This window comes from Myxocyprinus asiaticus, chromosome 24, assembly GCF_019703515.2.
Source record: "Myxocyprinus asiaticus isolate MX2 ecotype Aquarium Trade chromosome 24, UBuf_Myxa_2, whole genome shotgun sequence".
Lineage (NCBI taxonomy): Eukaryota > Metazoa > Chordata > Actinopteri > Cypriniformes > Catostomidae > Myxocyprinus > Myxocyprinus asiaticus.
Window position 1 is genome coordinate 29650083 of NC_059367.1, and position 27833 is coordinate 29677915.

Genomic DNA, 27833 nt, shown 5'->3' on the forward strand with positions numbered 1-27833 from the left:
CATGATGATAACATTTTATTTAAATATAATTGTCATCATATTCTCAGTTTAACAATCAGTATCATTATAAAACAGACTACAGGCATGCCAGATATCAAACTTCAGAAGTATTTAACACATGAAGTATGAAAACACAGAGACCAGTCACACTGTATGTGTAAATAATAAATGTCAAAATGTTAAAAAAAAATAGGAACCCCCTTTTGTTTAGCAACTACAAGTGTGCTGTCCTATTCAGGTACTCAAACATACATACTAATCACACTACGTCTCACACACACAAACATCCCAACAGCATTCACGTTCAAACAATGTTCACGTTCTACATTCTCTTTGTTGATCATTCTATGCTCAATCTTCCTTTAAATTCACAGTCTTTTACGTCCATCTATTTATAAAACAGACACTTCAAAAATATTTTATTATCACTGTCTGAATGAGACATTGGTCAACTTAAGTCAAAGTGTTGCAATCCGCTCATTTGCGATATGCAGTACATGCCACATTTATACAATGTTTTTCTGTTTAGGCAGCTTTAGTGGTACAACATTTTGGCTCAGACAACTGAATCTTCTGAATACATCCAACATATAAAGTGATCATTCTATAATGACTCCATAGAGTTTTCAAAAAAATGGGCTTAACAAACCAAATATACTACAATTGTCAGCACTTGTCACAGTTACTTTGTGCTTGTCGTTATAATTTCCATTTACAGTCATAACTGGATATAGAAATTCCCTGGTTTTGTGAAATGTGCTTTTATTTTATTGTACCTGTATGTGATAGCGTATAGCACCAAATCATGCAAAGAATATAGAGAAAAAATATACAAAATTATTTTATATTACAAGCTGTACCATCCATTTTCATTGGTCAGCAAAATGTCCTAATCTGAGCAAATATCAATGCATATTAGTGGTTTAGACTTGTTATCATTTAGGATGGAAAATGCTAAAGAAATTCTGTCTAGAAGCCCTTTCATTAACATGAAGAGTGTACATGTGCTCCGAGATACAGAGATTGAGTGCTGAAAGATGTGGAGACGTGAAATGCTCTTCACATACAGGTGGAACCCTCTGGTGAACACTGCAGCTGTTTCTCAATAATACATCGCAGGTACTTGTATCTATTGATAGAGAGAGAGAGAGAGAGAGAGAGAGAGATTATTTAATGTTAAAGATAAATTATGTTATTGATGAGGGAAATAAAATGTGTTTCATAAAGCACTGAAAAATGTATAAACCCAGACCCAGTTTCAAATCTAGACTGATCTCACTGTAAATATGGCAACAGTAGGTCGAAAGTTCTTCAGCTAAACTCAGTCTTTGCATATTGAAATTCAAAGCACTGCCCCCAGTGGCTGAAGCTGGGAGTGTTTTGAGCATATCGGCGCATGTAAGCTCCAAAGATGTCCAAAGAGGAAAGTGCGTTGTACAGCAAGTTGTATTTAGTTGTAAATGATGTAATACAGTGAAGAGGAATGCATATTTTATTAACTCTACCCCCCCATTCCAAACACCAACCCTAACCGCCAGTGAAGTAAAAATTTTATCTTGGATGGAAAATGGAAACTCAAATGAGTGGCTGACAGTGATGGCCAGTAGCTTGCTTTGCTACAAATAGTGAAGCTGCTAGATTAACTACATTTCTGAGTAGCGAGACGGTAGCTTCGCTAGTTTTTAAATCAAGTAGCTTTTCAGTAGCGAAGCTATATTTTTGACAAGGTAGCGGCGCAGCGTTGATTAAAGCTATACCGCTATCATGCCTTGTACCCAGTGTTTACTATTGCCAGTTTTGAATCAGAACTAAAGATGTCCGATCACAAATGATTCGCTCATTTGAGTCGGTTCTTTACAATTAATTGGTCACACGTGATAGGAAAGCGATCTGAATCGGTTCGCGATTCAATCTGAATGAGTCAAAGCTAACGCTCACGCTGCTGAATCATTTGTGCCAACACGTTCACGGAATATTTTAAAATACAGAAAATAAAGATAACGCTTATTGCAGTGGATCTACAATCAATCAATGGAAACAAAACCTGCACATACATCCTATTGTTTGCCAGTGATGAAGAAGGTCTTTAAGTTCAACACGTGTGCAGCTGTCACGGAGAAACTCACAGAGGCAGGGACATGGACTCAATCGTGGGGTTTATTAAACAGGTGAATGAAGCAGTGATGAAAACAACAGGTGAGTCAATCCAGATACAGTGGTGATGCAGACAGCAAGTGAGTAATATCCAGACGGGAATAATGCGATGTACAGATGAATAGTTAACTCACAACAGTCTTTTGATATTTGCAGGAAACTTAAACAACAAAGGAGAGTCCAAACACTGGAGGATAAACGGAGAATGAACCAACAAGTAACACAGACGAGGAGAACAATAACAAGGTAAGTATATTAACAGGTAAGTTAGACAAAACTAGGAAGTCCGTAGTCTCAGGGAAAACATTGCCAAGAACAGACCAAAAGCGTGTGTGAAGGCAAGGTATAAATACAGTCCTTGATTATTCACTAAATGATGCGCAGGTGCGTGTGATCAAAATTTCAGGGGAGAGTGAGCGCTGTGTCAGCATTGAGGGAGAGAGAGCGGAGTGTGGAGTGAGAGAGGGAGTCCGGTGGATCCGTGATAGCAGCTTGTAAACGACTTCTGCAGTTAAAGACATTTTCCAACCAAAAGAGTATCAAAACACGTATAAGCCTACATGAAAACACATCAAAAAATACCATGGCATTACCATGTTTTTTGGACATATATTATTACCTGGGAGCACCATGTTAATAATGTATATAAATATAATCATATAGCGAAGTACCATGGTATTTTTTTTAATTACCTTGAAGCGCCATGTATAAATACAATAGTATATGAATATGCTAATCATATATCAAGTTACCATGGTAGTAAAATGGTATTCTTTGAAGTACTTTGAGTGTAGCTTTTAGCTTAGCTTAACTAATTTTTCTGTTGAGTAGTTGGTAGCTTAGCTTGCTAAATTTTCTGAGTAGCTTGCCCAATACTGGTGGCTGATCCTGAGTCAGTTTTATAATGAAATTAGGTTCAGAAAATTAGACTGATTCAAACATTTTGCTGGAGCAAACATTTTTCCTAATTCAAATCACCTAATACTTTTCTTTTCTAACTAGCCCCAGTCAGATATTTGACCACAAGTAGGAGAGCCTAGAGGTTAAAGCTCTAGACTTTACAACTCTAGGCAGATTATAAATTCAAATCCCACAATAGTTGCCCATGATCTATCACAATTATACTTTTTAAAATCATAAATTGACTTTTATGAAATAAACAGAAATATTGTATTAGTAGGAAGACTACATTTATTTTTAAAAATAATACTTTTTAAATATATGCCAGTAATTTATGATATATTTTGTCATTGTCACTGATTTTGTATTACATTTACATGCATTTGACCAACAGATGTCCTCAGCATGTAGTGTTTTGAGCACTTCGAAAAAGAATGAGGGAATTTTGTTATGAAATTTAAATGTGTGTCTTAAAAATGGGCTAAAATATTTTTTTGAGAGTATAAGATGTTATTTGATTAAATTATATGCTATATATGCGATAATTTCCATATCAAACAAGGAGTAGCCTAAAGAATCATAAATAATGTTTTATTTCTTGTATGATGGTCAGCAATATGTTTTTCGGTCACTGATCAGGAGTCCAGGAATTTTACATGGCCAAGGTGGCAACCCTGTATTGAAGGCGTAAAACATACCTGCTTCTCAACTTCTGCACCTCCCTGTCCTCCTCTTCCTTCAGTTTGGTGATGAAGCTCTGCAGAACAGGCATCTCAAATTTGATGTATTGTGCCACCTGGTGCAGTAGAGCATAACTACAGTCAGTTGTGTTAACTTCATACCTGTATATTTGAGTATTGCCAAACTTTTAATCTTGGGTTTTATAATATCCCCGCCCCCCCCATACACACACACACACACACACACACACACACACACACACACTTACTTCATATGGGATCTCCTCTCCCAGGTCTTGCTCCATGAGAAATATCTTGCAGACCTGCTCACATGGTCCCTGAAGTATTCTTACCACTAGTGGGTAGTCTGTACGCTTCAACTTAACACGCTCTGAAACACACAAATACAATATTTCTCAAGTTTTTAATGCAGAGCACACGCAAGTACATATGAAACCAGATTTTTACATTTTCTAAAGAAAATGTGAGTGGTGTTTTCCCAGGCAAAACTCACTGCTACAGAACAAGGGTGTTGTGGGTGGTTGCCAGGGAGTTACTTTGTGGTTGTCTTAGGTGTTCTGAGTGTTTTTATTGCATTGCAATGTGGTTGCTAGGGTATACTAAGTGGTTGCTCATTGGCCCAAATCAAAATAGCCTTCCCCCAAGTCTCTTGATATGGCTCGGGTCCCTCCTTCTATTCTGGATTTTCCCCCCGTTTTACCATCCAACCAATAAAAATCATAAGTAAGATGGCTTAGAAAATTAATAGCAGACTTTTCTTTAACAAGCCACATGATTTGAGGTATCATTTAGGTCCGTAGCACAAACAGTGTTTCAGACCATGAGCAATGGCTATCGTGATGCTTGCCTTTTAGCAGTCACTTGTGTTTTAGTTATGTTGTTCTTTGTCCACTAGAGGGCGATTCAGTGTTTTACAGTCAAGTCTTTTAGTCAAACCAGAAGACACAGAGGAGAAAGCAGCTGACCTCCGCTGGTATGAACGAGGTAGAGGGCGAAGTCATCTGGGCTGTTCTCAATCTTAAACTTGTTCAGTAAGACTCGCAACACCTGTGGCGTGGTCATACAGCTGTTAATCCTGACGTTCGTTACAGATCCATATGCAGGTGTAAAAACAGCTGTCTGAACATGAGCATCAGAGAGAGGAAAAGATCACATGACTGAGATGGAACTTATGCTCAAACAATCACACACACAATTGATTACCTTGTGATTGTAGAAGTGACCATTGATGGAAAATCTGTGCCTTCTGATTCGTCGTTGGTCACTAAGAGACCTCCTTGTGCGCCGTCTCAGTACACCAGCATCACTTTTTGTTCTAAGAAGCTGAGAAGAGATGTCACATCCCTCTGCCAGAAAGACAAAAGAGAAGATGAGGAGGGATGACTAAATCGTAAAGATGAGTCAGGAATACACATTATATATTGCTTAATTACAAGGTATACCTTCTTCCTCTTCTTCATCATGTTCTTGTGTTGTGCCGTTCTTTGATTGGTCCTCTGGGGGCGTGACCTCCATCTGAGGTGGAGTCTGTGTCTGACCCTCCTGGCTGGAGAATGAGTAAAAAGGAACATAAAACTGCTGTCACAATATAAAAATAAAAAAATCACAATCTACACTGCAAAACAACAGAGGAAGTTCAGAATCTATGTGTTTATTAGAGTTTGTATAGCAGTAAACAAGTTTATATTGAAGGGAGAATTGCACAGATGCTCCATTTAACAAAAAGTGGATTGGGACGTCTACTTTTAAAGCCCTGCAAAACTGAGACTATTAAAGAACTGTAAACATCTGTATGTTCTGCACATTGTGGAAGAAGTGATTATATCTGAATTGTGAGAGCTGACAGATATGTTTATGGAATTTCACCATTTGTACATTTAAATAATAGTTCACCCAAAAGGGAAAATTCTCACAATTTACTACTTTCTTTCTTCTGCTGAACACAAACAAAGATTTTTAGAAGAATTTCTCAACTCTGTAAGTCCATACAATGCAGGTCAACAGGGTTCAACATTTTGAAGCTCCAAAAAGCACATAAAGGCAGCATAAAGGTAATCCATACGACTTCAGTGGTTAAATACATGACTACAGAAGCGATATGATGGATCAATATTTAGTCCTTTTTTACTAGAAATTCTCATCCTTGCCCAGTACATGGTGATAATGCACGAAGACTGCGAATTGCGAAAAACAAAAGATGAAGAACTCTTAGGAGAGAAGAGCACTTAGGAGGGCTGTTTGAAAGTGGAGATTATAGTAAAATAGACATACATTTTGATCTGCCGCTCAAAAAAAATTCTACCCACTCAACACCAGTTTCATGTACAACAGTAAAGTGAAGACTCAGGGGTGCAGGCCTTATGGGAAGAATTGCAAAGAAAAAGCCACTTTTGAAACAGAAAAACAAAAAGAAAAGTGTTAGAGTGGGCAAAGAAACACAGACATTGGACAACAGATAATTGGAAAAGAGTGTTATGGATCTTCACCCCATTGAGCTTTTGTGGGATCAGCTAGACTGTAAGTTGTGTGAGAAATGCCCGACAAGACAGTCACATCTATGGCAAGTGCTACAGGAAGTGTGGGGTGAAATGAAACCTGAGTATCTGGACAAACTGACAGCTAGAATGCCAAGGATCTGCAAAGCTGTCATTGCTGCATGTGGAGGATTTTTCGATGAGAACTCTTTGAAGTAGTTTAAGTTTTTTCAAATTGTAATAGTAATTTTTCACGTTATTAATGTCCTGACTATACATTGTGGTCAGTTGAATGCCACTTTGGTGAATACATTACCAATTTCCAAGTACAAAACTTTCGGCCGCCAGTGTATATACAGTATATATATCTCTGTGTGTGTGTGTGTGTGTGTGTGTGTATTAAACAAAGATGAAAGTGATTCAATCATAAAATTATACAAGACATCTTGAACCTAAAATTGAGTTATATTTTCTTTTCTTTAGGCAGCTGTTTTACCAAAGCGCAATACAAACACGTTCGATAAGAACACACATTTGGCAGCATTTTTTTGGGAACACATGGGAATTTATTAGGCTTATTTATTATGAGTATTATTATTATTATCTTTACCTTTATTATTGTCTTTAGTTCTTAATTTGTAGGCTATTAGTAATTTTCCACCTGTTGTCATTGACGGATGCTTGCGTGATAGCAAATGGGGCAGTTGGAGATGGTAAATGTTTGGATTTAGGGAGGTGGTTATAAATAAGATTTTTTGATCACTTTGTTATTTTAATTGCTTTTTTTGTTTAGTTTAAAGTGAAATTTGAATTTAGAAATGTCTTTTAAGTTTTTCGTGCTTCAATAATTTCATTTTTAAAGCAAAATCAATAAAGCAAAAATATTCACTGACCCTCGGCAGGGGGGGTTGACAATATAATTATCGTTAAAATATTTTGTACATATCGCCCATCCCAAAAGGGAAGTGAACTTTTTCATGAACAATTGTTAAATGAAGTAATTTTATGGAAACCCGCACAAACACGTGTACTCAATTCCATATTGCAACATGTTACCTATTAATTTTTGCATATTTGTTTGTCATAATAAACATTTTATTTTATTGAAAAACTTTGTTTTTTGAAAATAGTAAATTATTCGTTTGTGCTATGGCTCTTTCAAAAAACATGCATCAACAAAAAATAAAAAAATTGGCTCCTTAGTGAGAAAAGGTTCCCAAACCCTGCTCTAGAGTTTACTCAGAATGGTGCCAAATACCAAAAACATCCAGTGAGCGCCAGTTCTTCGGACGGAAATGAGAGAGGTCAACAGAGAATGAGAGAGACTGGTTCGAGCTGACAGAAAGGCTACACAAACCTATAATGACAAGCTAATGAACATATTCTGGCCTAAAAAGGAAGAGATTCTGGGAACAGACTGTTAAGATAACACGATCAATACCATTCTGGCCCAAATCAATGCCTGGAGTGCTCTGTTTCTAAAGGCTTTCATTCTGTTTACCGAACCCTGTAGGTGCTGCACACAACATTTCTGTTGGACTGTTCCGATATGCATAACTGCCATTCTTTGGAATAAGGCAAAAAATATCATCAAAAAAGAAATCATGAAAAATTAGAAATAAGTGCATTATTTATATCACAGAAAGTTCAAATCATTTCAACTGGTGGAATGTGGAACGCATGGTCATCACAAGGATAGAGTTGCTATGGAAACACACATAGGAAACAAGGCTCTCAGTATCTGAGCTGCTGTGGTATCAAGGTTACTTCACTTTACAGCATACAGAACTGGGCTTATAAGTGATGATGATGATGATGATGATGTGTAGTTATATACTATAGTTGATAAATTGCAGAATAAGTACTAATAAATCAGCATTACATTATGTTTAATGAAGTGAAGTTTAATAAATAAAAAATCAGTACTTTGAATTATTTCTTGCTGATTGAAATCTTTAGATTACATGAATCGGTATAGCTTCTCCATACAATACGAGAATAAATACAATACTCCATGAAGCAAGTTAATGACCTGATTTAAATATATATGTGTGTTTATGTCTGTGTGTGAGTGCATGTGTGTGTTTGGTCCATTGCCCGACCTCTGGTTGTCTAGGTTGCAGCCCGAGTGCCAGGAGGTAGAGGAGGGAGGTGGCCTGATTCGCTCATGGTCATCCTGCATCTGAAGTCTGATTGGTCGACGCAAACCCCACGAGATATTGAGAAGTCCTTCTATGACCAACTCCCCTTCATCCTGCAGGGAGAATACATAAATATGTAAGGGATAATGTGCAGTCAGTTGGTCATTATTGCAAAATAACTCTCAATATGTAGTAGAGGGGTCTTGTATCATCCTGAAGCGGTTTATTTTGACTGGCTGACTGTACATTATCCCAGTTACTACATGGCTATGCACCAAATAAGTAAATAAATGGACATGAAATGTTGATCTGAGTTGAAATAATTGTATTATGTAAGAAGAAAGAGCACGGATTGCTACGAGACACATGAGACTAGCACAATGTGGGAGATTGGCTGCCAGGGACAATGGTCAAATATACCATTTAGGTCATTATTCTAAATATATTTGAAGTGTTCCAGAAAGCTGTGTAACAAACCATGACCTCTCATGAAAGGGCAGTGAGTTAGTTAACCCCCCCCCAAAAAAAACGTGACAATACATAACTGATCTGTCTCAGAACAGAAGAGAATCCTTGATAGGTTCACAATAAATAACAGACAAGCCACCATTTTATAATAAATGAGAGTTATAAATGAGAAATACAGCCATTGTAAAATTGACAGTAATTTGGTACATATACTGCGAAAGCACCCGAGTAAACCACAGACACAAAAATCACCCCCACACTAGCACGCACATCCCCTCCAGTCACAGGCAGTTATTACTCCTCACAGAACAGTGAATAATTGAGAAGGCACAGAAGGGGTCAAACACTACCCCAACCTTTCACTGAAAGGGTGTGTTTGGTAGGAGAGTGGAAAAACGGGTGTCTCTTTCTTACTTCTCTGTGTCGTAGCTGCAGGGTCTTTCCTTCATAGTAGAGATTGTAGGTCTTTAAATGAGAGAGAACGCTTCTCCTGTGAAGGGAAAAAGTCTTATATTGAACCATCAACAATTTCTTTAATATTAAAAATGGAAAACTAAAATGGAAAATATATTGTGTGAGGCGTACAATTGTGTCTTAAAGTTCAGTTGTTGCATCTTAGGGATCAACTGTCCTCAAAAAAATGATTCCTGGCAAAAGTATAGGTGCATCCCAAACCACACGCTTTTGCACTATTCTCCTTCATTTTGTAGTGTAAGTGGTATGAGTAGTATGTTTACACTGAAAATGCAGCAAAAAGAAGTGTACTTTAAGTACCCGGATGATGCACTTTTTCAACCATCAAAACGGACGAAAGTTATACACATCACAGAAGTGACAGTTCAAACGCACGCAATGTGTTGCTGCTAGATTTAGCACGTTAGCCAACCTCAGTTCAACACTTGTATCTTAAACAACGTAAATAGTCACACAGCTTGGGGTGATGGTAGGGTGACCAGCTGTCCCGGTTTTTGGTGGCCTGTCCCTGACTGGAGCTGTTCCTGGAAATGTCCTCGTTTTTCCAGAGTGTTCAAGACAGTGTTCATAGTAAAATATTACATTGCAAGAAAGCCCTACCGCCTACCATGTGCTGTTTATTTTGACCAACAGGGGGGGCTGCTCGCTATAGCAGCTTCAATTCATTCATCTTCCTTTACGGTTTACTAGGTCGGGCCAATTTTGCAATTAAGGACTGGACCAGCAATTGAAGATAATTATCATCATTGTTATAAGCTTCAAAGTAAGGCACATACTAGCAATTTATGTTATACGGTTATATTGTTATGTATTTTATAACAGGTTCTGAATTTGAAGTTCTAAAATGTTCCTTAAAGTTTGGCCTTCATAATGTGGGAATTCCCGCACAAACTATAACATGCTGGTGAAAAGTATTCAAGTTAATCCCCGCAGATGAACAAATAAAATCAACAATTTTATCTTTAATCAGTGTGTGTTGTGTATATCAGAGCTTTCGACTCAACATCCCCTCTCCCTCCCTCTTGCACTAGTAATATTCACACACCAAAGGAAGCACCTTCTCACGTATTTACTCATTTGTTGTATTAACATATACCCAAAATAAATTTTAAATAAGAATATGACATTAATAACATGGAAAAATAAAAATGCACAGTAAAATATCTGCAAGGAAATGTATAGTAAATCAGTACATCACAGCATAGGTTTGCACATTGCAGGGAAACAAGTGAGTGAAACGGAGCACCATAATACATAAGACTTGATCAAAATAAAAGGTAGTAATTAAGAAAAACAGGTCCATATGAGATATGCAAACAGTTAGGTAAAATAGTATTATAATAATTACTATTATCATTATCATACAATATTGAATATATTTGTGTCATATGATAAAATATGTTTTAGATGCTAAACATTTACATTCTTCACTGTATTCCATGAAATGATGAAGATGCTTAAAGGGAAGGACCCCTGTGCTGTGGAGTCCGCTGCAATAGTTCCTCATTGTTTATACATGTTTTTTTAGTTCACTTTCATGCGACAATGTCATCTGAACAGCATAGAAAAGAATGAACTAATTGAAGATGAAACAGAAACTAAAAACAGCACTAAAAACAATCAACTTTACCTCTGTGTTTGAATTTCACTGAGACATAGGCTACAGTATTCAATAGAGCATGATATACCTCACGGTAAAAAGATATTTACATGATTTGTTAACTTTATATTTTTGCCAGATCAACTTAGATTTACTAATTTGTTCAGAAGAATCTGTGTTTTTATTGAGTAATGGCACAATGGCAATGCACTCATATAATGTAAAAAAAAACAATTTGTTAATTACACTAATTGTTCGTTTACAATACCTTTTTATTCAAATTATTCTTTTTTTATTTTATTTTATTATCAAATTTTATTTTAAATGAACTCAAATTTTTAAAGCAACCATGTTACTTACTTTTTTAAGTTTAACCAAAATAATTTCTTACAGTGCATATTTCAGCACATTACCACATTCACCATGGTCAAAATACATAAAATCCGATTTGTCCCTTTTTTATTAAGTAACATGAAATTTTAATGACCTATTGAACAACTTGAAATTTCCCCATTTTTCATTTCAGAAATCTGGTCACCTTAGGTGATGGTAAATCATTCAACTCACATTTGTAAGGTGCTATATCCACTGAAGTTTCCCTAACTGCTACATTCTTCATTATTTACAATTGATTTGTCAGACAAGCAGCACAGCCAGGTAACTCCACCCCTTCTGCTATGTACGGCAAATGTCAATACAAGTGTTGAACTGAGGTTGGCTAACGCGCTAAAGCTAGCAGCAACACATCACGTGCCTCAGCTGTTTAGCTGCAGAACACAAACAAAGATTTTTAGAAGAATATTTCAGCTCTCTGTAGGTCCATACATTGGAAGTGAATTGTGACCAGACCTTTCAAGCTCCAAACATCCAATAAAGGCAGCATAAAAGTAGCCCATAACATTCCAGTGGTTTAATCCTACATTAAGTAGTTTAGTTTTCTGAGGTGATATGATAAGTGTGGATGCGAAACAGATCAACATTTAAGTCCTTTTTTACTATAAATCTCCACGTTCACTTTCACATTCTTTCACATTTTGAAAGTGGAAGTGAAAGTGGAGATTTATGGTAAAAAAAAAAAAAAGGTCTTTGTGCTTTTTGGAGCTTCAAAGGTCTGAACATACAGAGCTGAGATATTCTTCTAAAAATCTTCGTTTGTGTTCTGCAGAAGAAAGAAAGTCATTCACATCTGGGATGGCATGAGGATGAGTAAATGATGAGAATCTTCATTTTTGGGTGAACTATCACTTTAATTTTGCTAAATATAAAATTGGTTAAAGCAAATGCAGTTGCTGTACTGTTTAAAACTTCAGAATTATGTCTACTAAGTTTTTAAAGTTCATACTCATTCATTTTAATAAAATAATTTTCTTGTGAATTCATACTTTTCATTTATTCTGAATTTATCTTATTTACACTATTTAAAGATTTTTACTTTCAATTTGATGGAAATTTGCCATACAAATGCATAAATAAATAAAAAATGGACAGAATTGGACAGTTTTTTTTTTAATGCAATAACTTTTTAACTGAGTTTGCAAATGGATAAAGAATGCTGACTGCACAACGTTTTTAGAGTGCGTGATTTCTGTGCTACCAGCGTCACCAAACAGAATTACAAAAATAATGCACTAGTTTTCTCTTTAAAAAACAAAAGACAAACAGGTTTCCCGAACACTTCCCACAATCTGCCATTGGTTGACAAACCCACCCCCAAACTCACACCACTGGTTGAGCTAATATTGTTATGAATGGGGCCAGTCAAAATACTCAGAACAAACAGAGAAATGCTTTGAAAGTGTCAGAGAGTGCCAAAGTGTTCACATTTTTCAGGAGAATCAACCCACGAATGGCTTACTTATAGTTTACTCTGCATATTTAAAGTTGAAGTGTGTAACTTTTTTAGTGTTAAAATACTTTCTTCTATCCCATCTTAATATGCAGAGACAACTATAAGTAAGCCATTCATAGTTTAATTTTCTCAAAAACTCTAAACAACGTCTCTGTGATGCTATACAAATTCCTGTGTTTGTTTTGAGCGACCCGCTTAGACCCAAAACTTCACTCAACCAATGCCGTGGGTTGGGGGCGGGACTATTGTATTGTTATATGTAATTGTATATTAAATGTAAAAACTTTTAAACATGAATTAAATCTATCATTATAAATGTCTTTTTTTATTTGTAAAATGATTTATGGTCAGCTTTATTTTCAAATTAATAAATTGATTCATTTTTTTAAGTTGCACACCTATTCCTCCATACCTCATGTCCTGTTCGGTTTCAGATATGAACTTAAAGAGGTCATGTACAACACAATAGTGTATACATTATCACAGAATGTAAGAGGTTACAGGACAATAAAAAGTAAACAATTCTGTTCAGATGTTCGTGGAGTGATTTTAAAAGCTCATTATACTCACTTGCTGATAAATTTGTTCTCTCCAACACGCACTCCATCATTCCTGTCATCCATTTTATCCCAGTCACGACTGCATGGAAGGGCTCTAGAGAGTGGAATAGGGAGAAGAACACAGACAGAAAGATGTTGAATATTCTGTTTCTGTTTCTTTATTTAACATCAAAGAATTAACTCATCAGTATCTAGGTCAGAGCAAGAGGAGGGTAAGAAAACAAAGTAACAAACCCTTAAAACAAACAAAGCATTTATACATATCTCACACCCCTTAATCAATCTCATGTATTTTAGATATTTCTTGACAAAAGACAGATGCCCTGTTCTAATATCACGCAAACCCACCCACGTGCAGCAAACATCTATGAGTCATACGGTCGTTAAAAAAAAAAGCTATTCATGAGGATGTGACAAGAATAGACAAAATACAATAACTAGGATAAAGGACATCCACACAAGATTTAATCAGAGAGACTACCAGGGCCAAAGCTGAATATGATGGAAAGATTCTTTTAAAGGGACAGTTCACCCATAAAAGAAAATTTTGTCATCATTAACTCAACCTCAAGTAGTTCCAAACCCATATATTTTCTTTCTACTATGGAAGAATGTTCACTCTGCTCTTGTCCATACAAAAAAAGCATATAGTGACCAAGGACAATAAAGCTCCAAAACAAAAAACCTCAATAAAAGTACACCAAATGATTTGGATGCTATATTCCAAGTCTTCTGAAGACATGCAATACATTTGTTTGAGGGTAAAACAGAAATTCGAGTTGTTATTCACTGAAAATCCTCCCATCTAACAAGTATGTTTTTATTATTATTTATCTCATTGAGTTTGGAACAACACTGAGGGTGAATAAACAATAAAATAATTTTCATTATAGGAAATCATATATATTAGGAAATACACTTTTAAACTAATCATTAACCCTTTAAGCTCTGAGGGTGTTTTTAAAGATTTCCTGTTTCAGGGGGGCACCCAAAATTAAAGGCTTATAGCTCGACAAAAGAAACAAGGAGGGTGAAGTGTTTGGTATCATTGTAAAGAAACCTTTTCAAATTTTTTTCATGATATAGATTATGGTAAATTCTGAGACTCTCAGTCTAATAAACTGCTGAAAACAACAATAAAACATTTGTTTTCTTATTTTTCTTATTTGACATTATATATCTCTGGGTGTAAATAAGGTGGCTCCTAAAAACTGCTATTGTTTTGTTCCCAATCATGTCAGCTGTAACTGAGTAAAGTTTTGTGTTGATTTAACAAAGCAATCAAAAGTTATAGCATTACAAAAATAATTTATCCTAGTGTACAAAAACGTTTCTTAGTGTCCAAAAGCCTCTCAAAACAAATAAAACATAATAATTGTACATAAATAACTAACTACACATGCAAACACAACAATGACTAAAGGTTTGCATAGCATGCAGACATGATTTTAGTAATGAGATTTCATTACTTGGCGCCATCTCCTGGTGACCATATGAAACAATCAACAATCACATGTCTCTCTGCCCAAATATGGATGATTTCTGCACCGATCTGAACCCAATCCAATTGGTTTAGTGTTCCATTATGCAACATAATTTCCGATGACGTCATTTAATCCAAGAAAGCTAACGTGTTTTCAGCCAGATTGCAAGATGACAGATAGCCAGATGCTGTGTGCACATTGTGATTTGTGTCAATTATGAGTCTAATGATCTAAGCATTGTGTGAGGGCTCGTTTGAAAGATAATTGCCTCCTCTAAGTAATGGTATGTGATATTTTATGGTTTTGTTTTTGGTTGTATTCTACTTTTGAGAGTTTTCCAACAACATATAACATATGGCTATTTGACGATTTTACTGATTACAATATGTACAGTGCAAAATTATTAATAAATTATCAAACGGAACATTTCAAAGCACTTGTTCAGTTTTAGTCATCATGCCTACATGCATTGTAAAGAAGAGCTTCTTCAAACAATTCCTATTTTGTGTTGGTCAAGACTGTAATTATTAACATTTTGACAATTATTTTTTTCCTCGCCCATCCGAGCTTAAAGGGTTAAATAATATTATTTAGAAATGAACCAATATTTTTTTTAATTAACTTTTAACTTTTAATATCAAATCATTCAGGTCATTCATCTACTTCCTAAAAGTCTATATATACTTCAATGGTCATGTGGTTACTTCCGTATAGACTAAAAAGCATGTTTGGCAGAACATGCAAATTCAGTCTGAAGTTGTTCTTCAGAGTGTGAATTCTTTAATGCCAAAAATGTTGTTTGAAATAGTCTCATCAGAAAATGATAGTTACACATTATATAAAGTACAAAATTAAGTAAAACAGCTTTATACATCTCTAAAAACACACACACACACTGACCATAAAAAACCATTGTAACACCAGACTAAACACACTTAACAGTCGCTGACAAATATACTCCTGTTTGGAGGTTCCCCTGGCACATTACCAACTGTGCCACTCAAGGCTTCCTTCCTAGCCAGCAGAAAGGGCTTTACAGAAGCTTCCGGAGACGAAGACAGGTGCATGACAATAGGGGTGCTGTTACTCTGCTGTTACAATAACTCAACATTAGTGACAACGCTTCTAGCCAACTGCCTTCCAGCTCGAGTCAAACCAGATCTTTAACAAGCTTCACAATTTTTTTTTTTTTTCAAACAGATGCCTTTCCACAGTTACCAATTAGCTGAGCCTAATGTGAATGTTGAAGGAACTGAAAGTGTTAGTTAGTTAGTTAGAGACATTGCAGTGACTCGATCAGCCCAGTCTGTCATTTCATTTTCACAAACATGAGTTTTTGGAGCTATGCATATACAGTCACAAATAATGAAAAAAAACTGAAAAATCTCTGGAAAAAAAATGGTCCTATATATATTTCACCTTATTTGTTTTCTTTTTTTGTCTATGGTGATACTGTCTATGCTTTGGAAATATTGTAATTGTTGAGAATCATGCCAATAATGCTGTGTTAACCTTCATGTATTTATTCCTCTTCATCTGAAATTCTATAAACAACCCCATTTTATGGCAGGACACTGAATTAAATATCCAGAAATCAATCAGCAGACAGAACAAGTAATCATTTCCACTAATCTATCTGTATATTCTGTGGTTTCTTGAACTAAACATAAATAAACTTATCTGAATGGATATTACCTTACTTTGGTGGAAACAGGGGTCTTTTGCAGCTGATTGTCTGGTGGTTTATAAAGCCTTGGCAAGCGGTGAACTTGTGTAACACACAGATTTAAAGTGCTTCGCTCTCCTACATGCTTCCTCTTTCTGATTTGAACATCGGAAACTGACACGAGGCTTTCAAGCCTCTGACTTCCCTAATGTCACATTGGTGTTTCGTTGCCTGCCTTCCTCCCTGTATCGCTCTCTCCCTCTCTCTCTCTCTTTCTTGTCTCAAGTTCACAGATATCTAAATGCATAGACATAAACACTCACTGAGCACTTTATTAGGAATACCTATAGTATAGGAATAGTACATCTACTTATTCATGCGATTATCTAATCAGCCAATCGTGTGGCAGCAGTGCAATGCATAAAATCATGCAGATATGGGTCAGGAGCGTAAGTTAATGTTCACATCAACCATCAGAATGGGGAAAAAATTTGATCTCAGTGATCTGGACTGGAATGGAATGGTGCCAAAAACAACAACAAAAAAACATCCAGTGAGTGGCAGTTCTGCGGATGGAAATGAGAGAGGTCAACGTAGAATGGCCAGACTGGTTTGAGCTCACAGAAAGGCTACAGTAACTCAGATAACCACTTGTAGTGAGCAGAATAGCATCTCAGAAAGCACAACACGTCGAACCTTGAGGCGGATGGGCTACAACAGCAGAAGACCACGTCGGGCACTTTATTAGGACCATAGTGTTCCTAATAAAGTGTTCAGTGAGTGTAGACACACACATCCACTCTTAATAAATACCAACACAAACAACTTAGTGTACATATCAATATAAGCACATACAACTCAAGGGCTATACTACCTATTCCTATAAGCACACATTTACTTAGCTTACCTAAATGGGGACAAACTATAGACTTTTTATATAAGCTAAATATATTTACTGTAGACTAACCCTAACCCTAAAAATGCTGAACATTTTATTTTAGAGGCATTACAGAAAACATTTTTCAGTTTTCAAACAATAAAAATTAATTAAAAAAAAACTGGTATAAACTGTTTTTATGTATAAATTTACTAATTAAGGACATCTTTGAAGGTCTCTAAACAATAAGAAAGTACATATATACAATCAGAGCACAGGTGCAGTCCAAGTGAACCCCAAAGGGAACTGGTAATGGCACCATTCAGTCCATGACAAAACTCCAACATGATTATCCTTCCACAAGATCATTATCCCACAAGCAAACAATAGGGTCTCTCTTTTGTACGGGCATGTTTTCTTATCGACACCACCATCTCCTGACCCAGTGTGCCCATTTAAGTATGTATAAGTGTTAGAGTGTGTGTGTGATCGGGTACGGGCCCCTCCCACATCTTTCTCAACACCCGCTACGCTCATTCATGAGATGATGAAATATTCAATACCAATCGACCCAGAGCAGCTTATTCTGACATTAATATTTCATATCCTAAATATAGTCAAGTTAGATCTACAGATGATCAATATAAGAGCTATTTAATCTTTTATACACATCAATGGATAATGGGCAATAAGAGATGTCAGGTGTTGATTAGAGGAGAGCAAGCACATTAGTGTACTAGATTCATCACAAAAAGTTGTATAGTAGAAAACAGCACTATAAAAAAAGACACTCTGAATAGAAAAAACAGGAGAACCATGAGGGGAAAAAAAGTGATTTAACACTTCAAAGGGATTGTCTTGTTTTGGAAAATATAGAGTAGCTGCATGTACCATCATGTCCCAACAAAGAGCGAAAGTTGGGACTGACTGAAACGTATTTCACAATAACGTGTGGATTTATTTAAACTTCTCTGCTTTCACAGCAAACTTTAAAGGAATAGTTCACCCAGAAAGTTTAGATTCTGTCATAGTTTACTCATCCTCATGTCATTCCAAACCTTTATGACTTTCTTTATTATCACTTCAAAGCTTAAAAAGCACCTAAAAGTATCATAAAAAATAATCCATGCGACTCATGCATCATATTCCAAGTCTTTTGAAGATATCCGATAGGTTTTGGTGAGGTTTTTCTGTTCATTATATTAAATAGATATAATGGATATTCATTAAAGTTATACAGGTTTGGAACGACATGAGAGTAAATTATGACAGAATTTATATATATATTTTTTATTTTATTTTTTTGGGTGAACCTTTCTATTCCTTTAATCCCTACTTTAATCAATGTTTGGTTATAAAAATATACCTTTATTAATATTACTACAATCAAATCTTAAAATAAAAGTTAATTTGCAACATAACCTTGCTTTACTTTTTCAATATTTTCACTGAAACAACAGTCAAACTACTTGAGCACCACGTCTTGTGAACCATGTACTTTTCCATGCTTACGCAACTGTACACTCTACCATTTAATATGTCAGGGGAGTCTATGAAAAATGAATGAAAAAGAGGACTATTTTTAAACACAGTGTTTTGGACACTTGCAACTATTTTATCCTCCATTCCTCCCTATAGATCAACTCTGCATAATAACATCTACGAAAGTCACTAATTAGGAATAATTACATGTTTGTAAAACACAGACTGTCTGATGGGCTGATGATGTGTTGTCTAGGCGCATATGTTAAATTTGAGGGAACAGGGTTTGGAAGTGGTACAGACAGGATGGAAGCTGTGGTCTATGCATAAACCACTCTAACCAAAATAACCAAACAGTGACCTTCCATTCTCTGTCAGTAAACATCTCTTTCTTCGTGTATTTGCTTGTGTTACTATACCAGCAATAAATTCTATCTGGATTGTTTTATGTTCATCCATTCTATTGTTTGCAATGACTTTATTCCAACAACCGCCACTGCTCCATCCCATTCTTCCCACTGATTTGAAAGTTCCCCCTTGGTGTCCAATTCCAAAGCAACCGCTAAAGCCAAGATCGCCCCTTGCTGTTTCCTGGCCTTCGTCCATCACACACACAAATACTTGCACAATGAAAATAATGCAGCAACACACCATTCCCTCACCTCCCCCAACCAGCATCTCCTCACAAACAATTTAGCTTGGCTATTGTTTAAATTGCCAAGGCAACCTGGAAAACACTTGACTGACCAACAACAAGCTTTGTCCAACAATGCCAAAAGTCATGCATCTGCTCCCCCTTCCCTTCTTCTTCCTTCCCTCCTTTCATGCGTTTACCAGCTTGCTCAATCACAGTTGTCGTGGTATTTGCTGATGGCTGCTGCTGTGTGTATCTGCGACTCCAAGGAGTTATGAAATATGAGACAGAAGACAGAACACAGAACACAGCTACTTCACAATCTGAAGAATGGAAAATGTGATGCCCAAATGTGCTTTAAATTTAGATTGCATCTGTGGCATCATTAAAGTCAGTCTGGTAATGAGTAACTTAAATTTGAAGGCAGTACTGAAATGCCTTTGTTGTTTAGTTTACAAAAATGAAAAGATACAGTTGTTGGACCCACTTTATATTAGGTGTCTTTAAATACTATGTACTTAAGCATTTGATACAATGTACTAATGATGTAAATATGTGTTGTTGCATTGTACTTACATTTAAAGTACCTGCATTTAATTAAATCTGTAGTTACATACACTGTTAACCTTACCAACCCTTATCCTAAACCCTAACCATATTCCTAAACCTAGCCGTACCTTAACCTCAGTAGGAGCAAATGTTAATCTTGTGAGAATTTTGCAGAACAGCATGTAGTTATACAATAAGTAAACTGTGTTGTGTGCATTTTAATATTAGTACATAGTAATAAAATACACCTAATATAAAGTGGGACCCAGTTATTTGGTTTGCAAAATCAAAGAGAGACAGGGAATCAGGCAATGTTGCCTGTGCTGAGAGTTTACCACAAAGTCACTCATATTCACTCATATGAAGATGTAAGTATCACTGTTAATGGAGTAGTTCACACAAAAATGAAATTTTGTCATCATTTACTCACCCTTGTGTCGTTCCAAATGGAGTAATTAACAGAGGTTCAGGAGGAGCATGTTAATTTTAATCTGACAAATCACAGCCCACAAGCAGGACTCTCCTGATATGAGAGTCTTTCCGGCATTCAGCCCCGCCCATTTCCCCACGAACAGACCCAGGCAGACGGATCATCAGATGCAACTTCCCTGCAAAGCATTCGGCTCCACCAGAACAGCTCTTCCATCCAAACAGTCTCGTTATTCAACAGAAGCTGCCACAGCAGCTCTTTGTTTTTTAACAGTATTGACGGCTACCATGTTAAGTGTTTTATATATATATATATATATATATATATATATATATATATATATATATATATATATATATATATTTTTTTTTTTTTTTTTACCCTGTCTGTCTTTCTATGCTCCATTCGATGAAGCAGTTTATAATGCGAAGTTGCTGCAGCAAACTGGCTGCCCCTGCACTTTAAAAAATGTGAAACAGCTCTCTACGATTGCTCATATGTTCTCTTATCTAAACTTTCCACTCGGAAAGCAGTGCGAGCTGCCTCCACGAACGGGCGCCATTCCGGCTTCATGCCATTAGAATTAAATTTTATTTGAAAGCGAATGAAACAAAGATTAACTATTCAATCCAACCTCCATTTCAACCCCCAGCATTTTTAATCAGGTTCTGCCGCACAGGTGATGCCTGTCAGCCTCATTACCACGCCACAGCTTTTTTAGGGGGTGTGCTTTATTCAGCGATTGTTCCTCATCTTCTAACATGAATATCACGATTGTTTCTCCCTCCAAAGTGCCCTTCGGAGTGTGATTTATTTCATTCTGAACACACAGGCATCATGCAACACAGAACTCCCTTCAATCGACCGATAATCTAATGACAAATTATTTTCAAACCAATGCAGATATTTTAACAAAGCTCGCTGCTGCACAGCACTGGCCCTGACCATTCTACAGTACACTGCAGTTATACACGGACTCTGTCCGAACAGACACGAGCCAAATTCGGCTCCGCAAGAGGCAGATCATGCGCCGCGTTCCAACTCATTCATAATCATTCTGCAACGTGTCTCGCTTCCTCTCAGCATTATTGACATATATTGACGTATATTGTACAGCAGGGGGCAGTCATACTCCTAAGGAGCGAATGACCACAACTGTATCCTTCAGTAATGATTGCAAGTCCATTACTCCTGCATATCTGCATACAGTACAGAGCCAAAGCTCTTATTTCTCAGATCATTTTATGCTGTTTTTTCACATTGTTTATTAAGATGTACTGTATTTCCCAGCAAATATCTCCTGCATTTCTGTATGCAGTGCAGAGCTGCAACTCAATGCATTCCTAGATAATTCACACCTATTGCTATGCGATGCATTTCCTATGCAAGAAGTATATTGTACTACAGGTGACAGTTATACTCCTAAAAGCCAATGGCCTAAAGTGAATCCTTCCATGATGATTGCAAGTCCATGCATATCTGTATGCAGTGCAGAGCCAAAGCTCTTATTTCTCAGATCATTTTATGCTATTTTTTCACATTGTTTATGAAGATGTACTGTATTCCCTAGCACATTTTTTCTAAAGTTTCACCTAAATATGATTATTTTGTCTTTTCTACAGCAACGCCTGAAATTGTGCCTTCCGCTGGGGTGCTTCTGCCTTCGGCTCAAAACATCCCTAAGCAGCGCAAACGTGCTGTACAGGTGCCGCAACTGCGGTGTCCTTCGACCATGCAACAAAAAAAAAAACTCCCACCGCACCACAAAGCAGGCAAATGTGCTGTACAGGTGCCGCAACTGCGGTGTCCTTCGGACCATGTGACAAACTTCCACCGCAAAGCAGCGCAAATGTGTTTTTTCCAGGTGCCGCAACTCCGGAACCTTTCAGGCCCTGCCACTAAATTTCCCACAACACCGCAATCATGTTTCTTGTTTCCTCTTATGTTTCCTCTTATTAAGACTCAAGGGACACAGCAAAATGTATACCCATCAAACTGCTATTCAGCAAGGTTCTTTACTCTGCACCACCCACCATTTGAATGCAGTGTGGGCCCTCCCGTTCGAACGCTATGCAGGCTTTCCCTTCTAATTGCAGTGTGGGCTCTCCCGTTCGAATGCAGTGTGAACCTCAGCGCATTGGTCGCAGGCTCTCCCATTCGAATCGCAGTGTGGGCCCTCCCGTTCAACCACAATGCAGGCTCTCCCATTCGAATCACAGGGTGGGCTCTCCCATTCGAATGCAGTGTGAGATTTCACGTCATTCATTCCGTGGGCTCTCCTGTCCAAAACGCAGTATGAGCTCTCCTGTTCGAGTGTAGTGGTGGTGCAGTAATCTTAAGAGCCTTTTAGCTTTTCCCGTTAACCGTGGCATTGGCATTTCCTTTGCTCATGGTCTAAATGAGCTCAACACACAATAAGGTGTAGCTCAATGTGATAAACTATGTGTGCCCTATTTGATACTGAAGCCACAGTGCCCCACCAGATAATGTGCTGCAGCACCCGCCCACGCTCGATACTGCCTCAGCATTGCCCTCATACTCTCAATTATGCCACAGCATCTCCCCTTTTGCATTTTGATATTGTCGCAGCAGTGCCCTGCCATGACAAACGTAATGAAGTTGTATTCTTAACTAACTTTTCACTTCCCTCAAAGCTGCATTTAAACGTAATTGACACGTTTTCCATAACTAACCTTCTGCTTCCCTTACAGACGTATATAAAGGTACATATTCCTAACTAATATTTGCTCCCCCTACATGTAAGTACAAACTAACCTCTGCTTCCCTTACAGGTGCTGATGATTCTAATGAAGTTTTTTGTGCCCTGCTTAATACTGCAGCAACAGTGCCCCGCCATGACAAATGTAATAAAGTTGTATTCTTAACTAAATTTTTGCTTTCCTCAAAGCTGCATATGAATGTAATTGACACGTTTTCCATAACTAACCTTTTGCTTCCCTTAAAGAGGTATATAAAGGTAATAAATTTACGTATTCTTAACTAACCATTTGCTCCCCCTACAGGTAAGTACAAACTAACCTTTGCTTCCATTACAGGTGTTAATAAATCTAATGAAGTCTTTTGTGCCCTACTCGATACCACAGCAACAATGCCCCACTCATACCAATTGTGTGTACACAGTTGTTAATATTTTCTCCACTGGCGCTTTCAATGTCTAAGTTCCATACTTTCATAGAAGTGCATCTACAGCAATGGAAACACAGCAGCGCTCCCACAGGAGCTCCTTCACTATGCTCCCAAATACTCAATCCACTTCCGCCACAGTGCTTTAAACTCCGCTCCCACAGAAGGCCCACTTTACTCTACTGCCGCAGCAGCTTTTTTTACCAAGCTTCCGCCAAAGCCTTTTTTTCTTTGCTTCTCAGCAGCTGCAGCTAGCATTACAGGAGATAGCGGTCACCACCTCCTCTTCTCAAAGCACCATATTTCCCTATCTATGGGTACTCTATTGAGTGAGGCTACCCCCGCAAACAAGCTCCGTTCCTCTCGTTCTCATTCTTCCTGTTCGACTGCTTGCTGGGCTTACCCGTTCGAATGCTGTGAGCACTCTCTCTCTATATAGCAGTCTCCCATTCGAATCGCAGTGTGAGCACTCCCTTTCGAACACAGCGCGAGCCTTCTCCCCGTTCGATTGCTTGCTGGGCTTACCCGTTCGAATGCCGTGAGCGCTCTCTCTCTATAGAGCAGTCTCCCGTTTGAATCGCAGTGTGAGCCCTCCCTTTCGAACGCAGCATGACCAACTAGTGCTCACTTTCCCTGTTCGACTGCTTGCTGGGCTTACCCGTTCGAATGCCGTGAGCGCTCTCTCTCTATAGAGCAGTCTCCCGTTCCAATTGCAGTGTGAGCCCTCCCTTTCGAACACAGTGCGAGCCAACTCTCCTTCTCACCTTCCCCGTTTGACTGCTTGCTGGGCTTACCCGTTCGAATGCCGTGAGCGCTCTCTCTCTATAGAGCAGTCTCCCGTTCCAATTGCAGTGTGAGCCCTCCCTTTCGAATGCAGCATGACCAACTAGTGCCCACTTTCCCTGTTCGACTGCTTGCTGGGCTTACCCGTTCGAATGCCGTGAGCGCTCTCTCTCTATAGAGCAGTCTCCCGTTCCAATTGCAGTGTGAGCCCTCCCTTTCGAACACAGTGCGAGCCAACTCTCCTTCTCACCTTCCCCGTTTGACTGCTTGCTGGGCTTACCCGTTCGAATGCCGTGAGTGCTCTCTCTCTATAGAGCAGTCTCCCGTTCCAATTGCAGTGTGAGCCCTCCCTTTCGAACACAGTGCGAGCCAACTCTCCTTCTCACCTTCCCCGTTTGACTGCTTGCTGGGCTTACCCGTTCAAACGCCGTGAGCTAAACCTCTCTCTCTTAGAACAGTCTCCCATTTGAATCGCAGAGTGAGCCCTCCCTTTCGAACGCAGCACGAGCCAACTCTCATTTTCACCTTCCCTGTTCGCATACCGTGAGCCCACCCATTTCTACGACGAGTGGTGGTCTCTCGTTCGAATCGCAGCGTAGCCCTCTCGACCACCCCATCTCCACCTACTCTCTAGATCCATTATCTAAATAAGTAATGTCCGGGGGGGTCATCAGGACTCGAGTCGAGTCTCGAGTTCCGAGCCCTCCAGTATATGGACAGCAAGCCAGATACATTTACTGCTTCATCACAAGATTACATTAACATACGAACTACTGAAATCTTTTGTTGTTGCCTTCTTTGGAACAAAAAAAGAGATGTGAAATGTCCAGGCTGCTCTTTTCCATGCAACAAAATGAAGAGTGCAAATACAATTTTAAACTTATGGTAGAGGGCTAGATTTATTGTAAATAATTAGGGCTTGGAAATGTAATGCTTAATAATGATTAAAAAAAAATATTTAACACGTTAAAAAAATTATCGCAATTAATGCAGTATCCTTTTTTTTTTTTTACTTCCTGAACCTTCACTAATGTTTTTCCCCCCTAAAATTGCCATATTTAATTTTCAGGAGGTACACACTCAACTCGACTGCACATCCTAGCACAGAAACTGACTGTGTGGAGCAGTGCATGCTTGTTCATTACGTGCGACAATGTCCCAAGCTTTATAAACGTGAAAGTGTATTTATTGTACGGAGAATGGAGACTTCACCCGCAAGCGGTGAGCCAGGTGTGGGAGAAATACGGACAAGCTGCTGTATTTTAAACTTCAGGAAATTAAACTGCTGCATCCAATAGGTTTTATATCTGTATGTGTAGTGTCTAGTATCTGTATGTATAATGTATTTGCAATGTACACTTAAGTTTGCCAGTAAAGTTTGATATGAATTGAATTCCCATTTGATCCTATTATAAAAAAAATAAACAAAAAAAAGTCCACTGTAAACCGCTAGAATACAGGCATTTAGTCCAACTTTCAATTTTCTGGCATGCATACTTGTATCAAAGATTTATACCTAAAAAAGTAAATATATTTATGATTATATATTTTTTTTAATGTTTGTTGTAATGTATCATAAACCATGACTAATCACAATTAATTACAGAAAACTTAATTAGTTTAAAGTGTTTAATTGATTCACAGCCCTACAAATAATTATAGGTAGATCTGTTCCTCACACAAAGATATCGTATAGCTTCAGAAGACTTGGAATATTGTGCACAACACCAACAAAAAAACTACTTTTATGGTACTTTTGTGTTGTTTATTGAGCTTAACAGCCCCTGGTGACTTTTATTAGGCTGTATGGAAAAGAACAGTATGAACAGTTCCTTTTGTGTTCCACATAAGAAACATCATACGAGTTTGGAAAGTCATGAGGGTGAGTAAATTTTTGGGGTGAACTATTCCTTTAAGATGATTTGGCTACAAGGCAAGACCCGTTATATAATCTAACAAGACATGATGACAGGCGACTAGGCGAGTCAGTTCAGTGCACCGTTACTTTCCCATTGGTAACACCGAGAACTCAAAGACGACTCACTCTTTTTTTTCTTTCCTTTTTTAAGATAAATAACACCAAATGTTAAACACTTTGGCATATTATAAACTTGACAATAGCGCACAGACGGTAACGTAATCTGACGCCTGTATATTAGATTACATTTCTAGTAAGACATTCTCAAAGAATTTCAATAGCCAACAACTGTTCATATTACACATTATGATACAAAGTTGCAAACAAATGACAGTATTATACAGCGATTTATATATCAACATCTCTGCATCTCTAGTTTTGACAATTGAGTAACACATCACATATACATGCATGCATTTTTGAGAACACTGCACAAAAACAACCCACCCCTCTCACCACGCGCGCTGATCTCTGCTCCCCAGATGCCCGATGTCACGACACACGTTTCTCAGATCAGATTTTGGAGAGTTTTTAATTGTATCTATGGATCTACGTGTCCAGCCAAGACTAAACAAATCTACGATCCGCGATGTAATGCTTCGATCCAGCGCTCGCTTACTCCAACTAGGACCGGTTCGAGCTTCTCTGTGAACACATCGGGAACAATCGGAGCTTTAGAAGGGCGTCTGAGGAGGAATACCCCATCTGTTGTTACAGACCTCAGATAGCAGTTCAGCCAATCAGCGCGCTCTCTTGACGCCCCTTTGTTCGCAGTGCTCCTTTAGTGATGGATAACACATATGCGTTTAGTACATTAGGGAATCCCCAAAACAATAGCCCACAACAGTATGAAAAAGACAGAAATAGTCTCAAAATCTGATGTTTACATGGGTGTTTCAAACTTTATACATAATAATGCTATCTTAAAGGCGATTAAGATTTTTGAGAGTTTTGGACACTAGCTAGTTTGTACAATTGTAAATGTTGAGATATTCATTTATTTGTGGTAGAATAAAAAAGTTCTACTTATAAAGTTTAGGGCTCACAATTCAAAAGATGGGAACCCCAAAATTTAAAAGAGAATGTGTGCCTTAGTTCAATTTCTTTTTTTAAAGGTGCACTCAGTAACTTTTGACTTTGTGTCATCTTGGACTAACACTGACACCTAGCGGCTTGGATGCAGCATCATTTAAACTCAATAGTTTTCAGTTTCAGATGCCATTGTAGAAATTTAGTATTCACAGTCAGCCATGATTATTGTTTTTATTTTTTATTTTTATTTTTTGTAATTAACATTTTTTATTAAATCTTACAATAATAAAGAAAAGCAAAACAAAACACACACACACACACACACACACACACACATATATATATATATATATATATGACTTAGGTTTGTTTGTTGGGAAATGGGGCAAGTATTTTTAGTTTTTGGAGTGCTCTCGTGGTGAGGCATGGAGAGAGTAGGTTAGTAAAGTTTTAAGTGACTATGATTATTATATATATATATATATATATATATATATATATATATATATATAT

General features: G+C 37.6%; 1 protein-coding gene across 5 annotated transcripts; it reads right to left on the reverse strand.

Annotated features, from left to right (window-relative positions):
* LOC127414774 (ras association domain-containing protein 2-like) lies at window positions 1–26974 on the reverse strand. Of its 5 annotated transcripts, none has more exons than XM_051653058.1 (10): window positions 26745–26974; window positions 13332–13415; window positions 9253–9328; window positions 8332–8483; window positions 5198–5301; window positions 4959–5101; window positions 4721–4874; window positions 4004–4125; window positions 3753–3850; window positions 1–1129 (listed from the first exon to the last, which is right to left on the reverse strand). In XM_051653058.1, the coding sequence occupies exons 2-10, from the start codon at window positions 13382–13384 to the stop codon at window positions 1060–1062; spliced, it is 972 nt and encodes a 323-aa protein (XP_051509018.1). In that variant the 5' UTR covers window positions 13385–13415; window positions 26745–26974; the 3' UTR covers window positions 1–1059. The 5 variants fall into 5 exon arrangements, with proteins under 5 accessions (XP_051509018.1, XP_051509016.1, XP_051509019.1 ...); XM_051653056.1 differs by having other exon boundaries at window positions 26736–26974; XM_051653059.1 differs by lacking the exon at window positions 26745–26974 and adding an exon at window positions 20444–20463.
* Between the last annotated feature and the right edge of the window lie 859 nt (window positions 26975–27833).

Coding starts and splice junctions, on each gene's coding strand:
- LOC127414774 (XM_051653058.1), bottom strand. CDS start 13,384: ATGGATGACAGGAATGATGGAGTGCGTGTTGGAGAGAACAAATTTATC. Junction 5,102..5,197: donor TGATGAAGAAGAGGAAGAAG/GTATACCTTGTA, acceptor TCTTTCTGGCAG/AGGGATGTGACATCTCTTCT. Junction 3,851..4,003: donor GAGAGGAGATCCCATATGAA/GTAAGTGTGTGT, acceptor CTACTGCACCAG/GTGGCACAATACATCAAATT.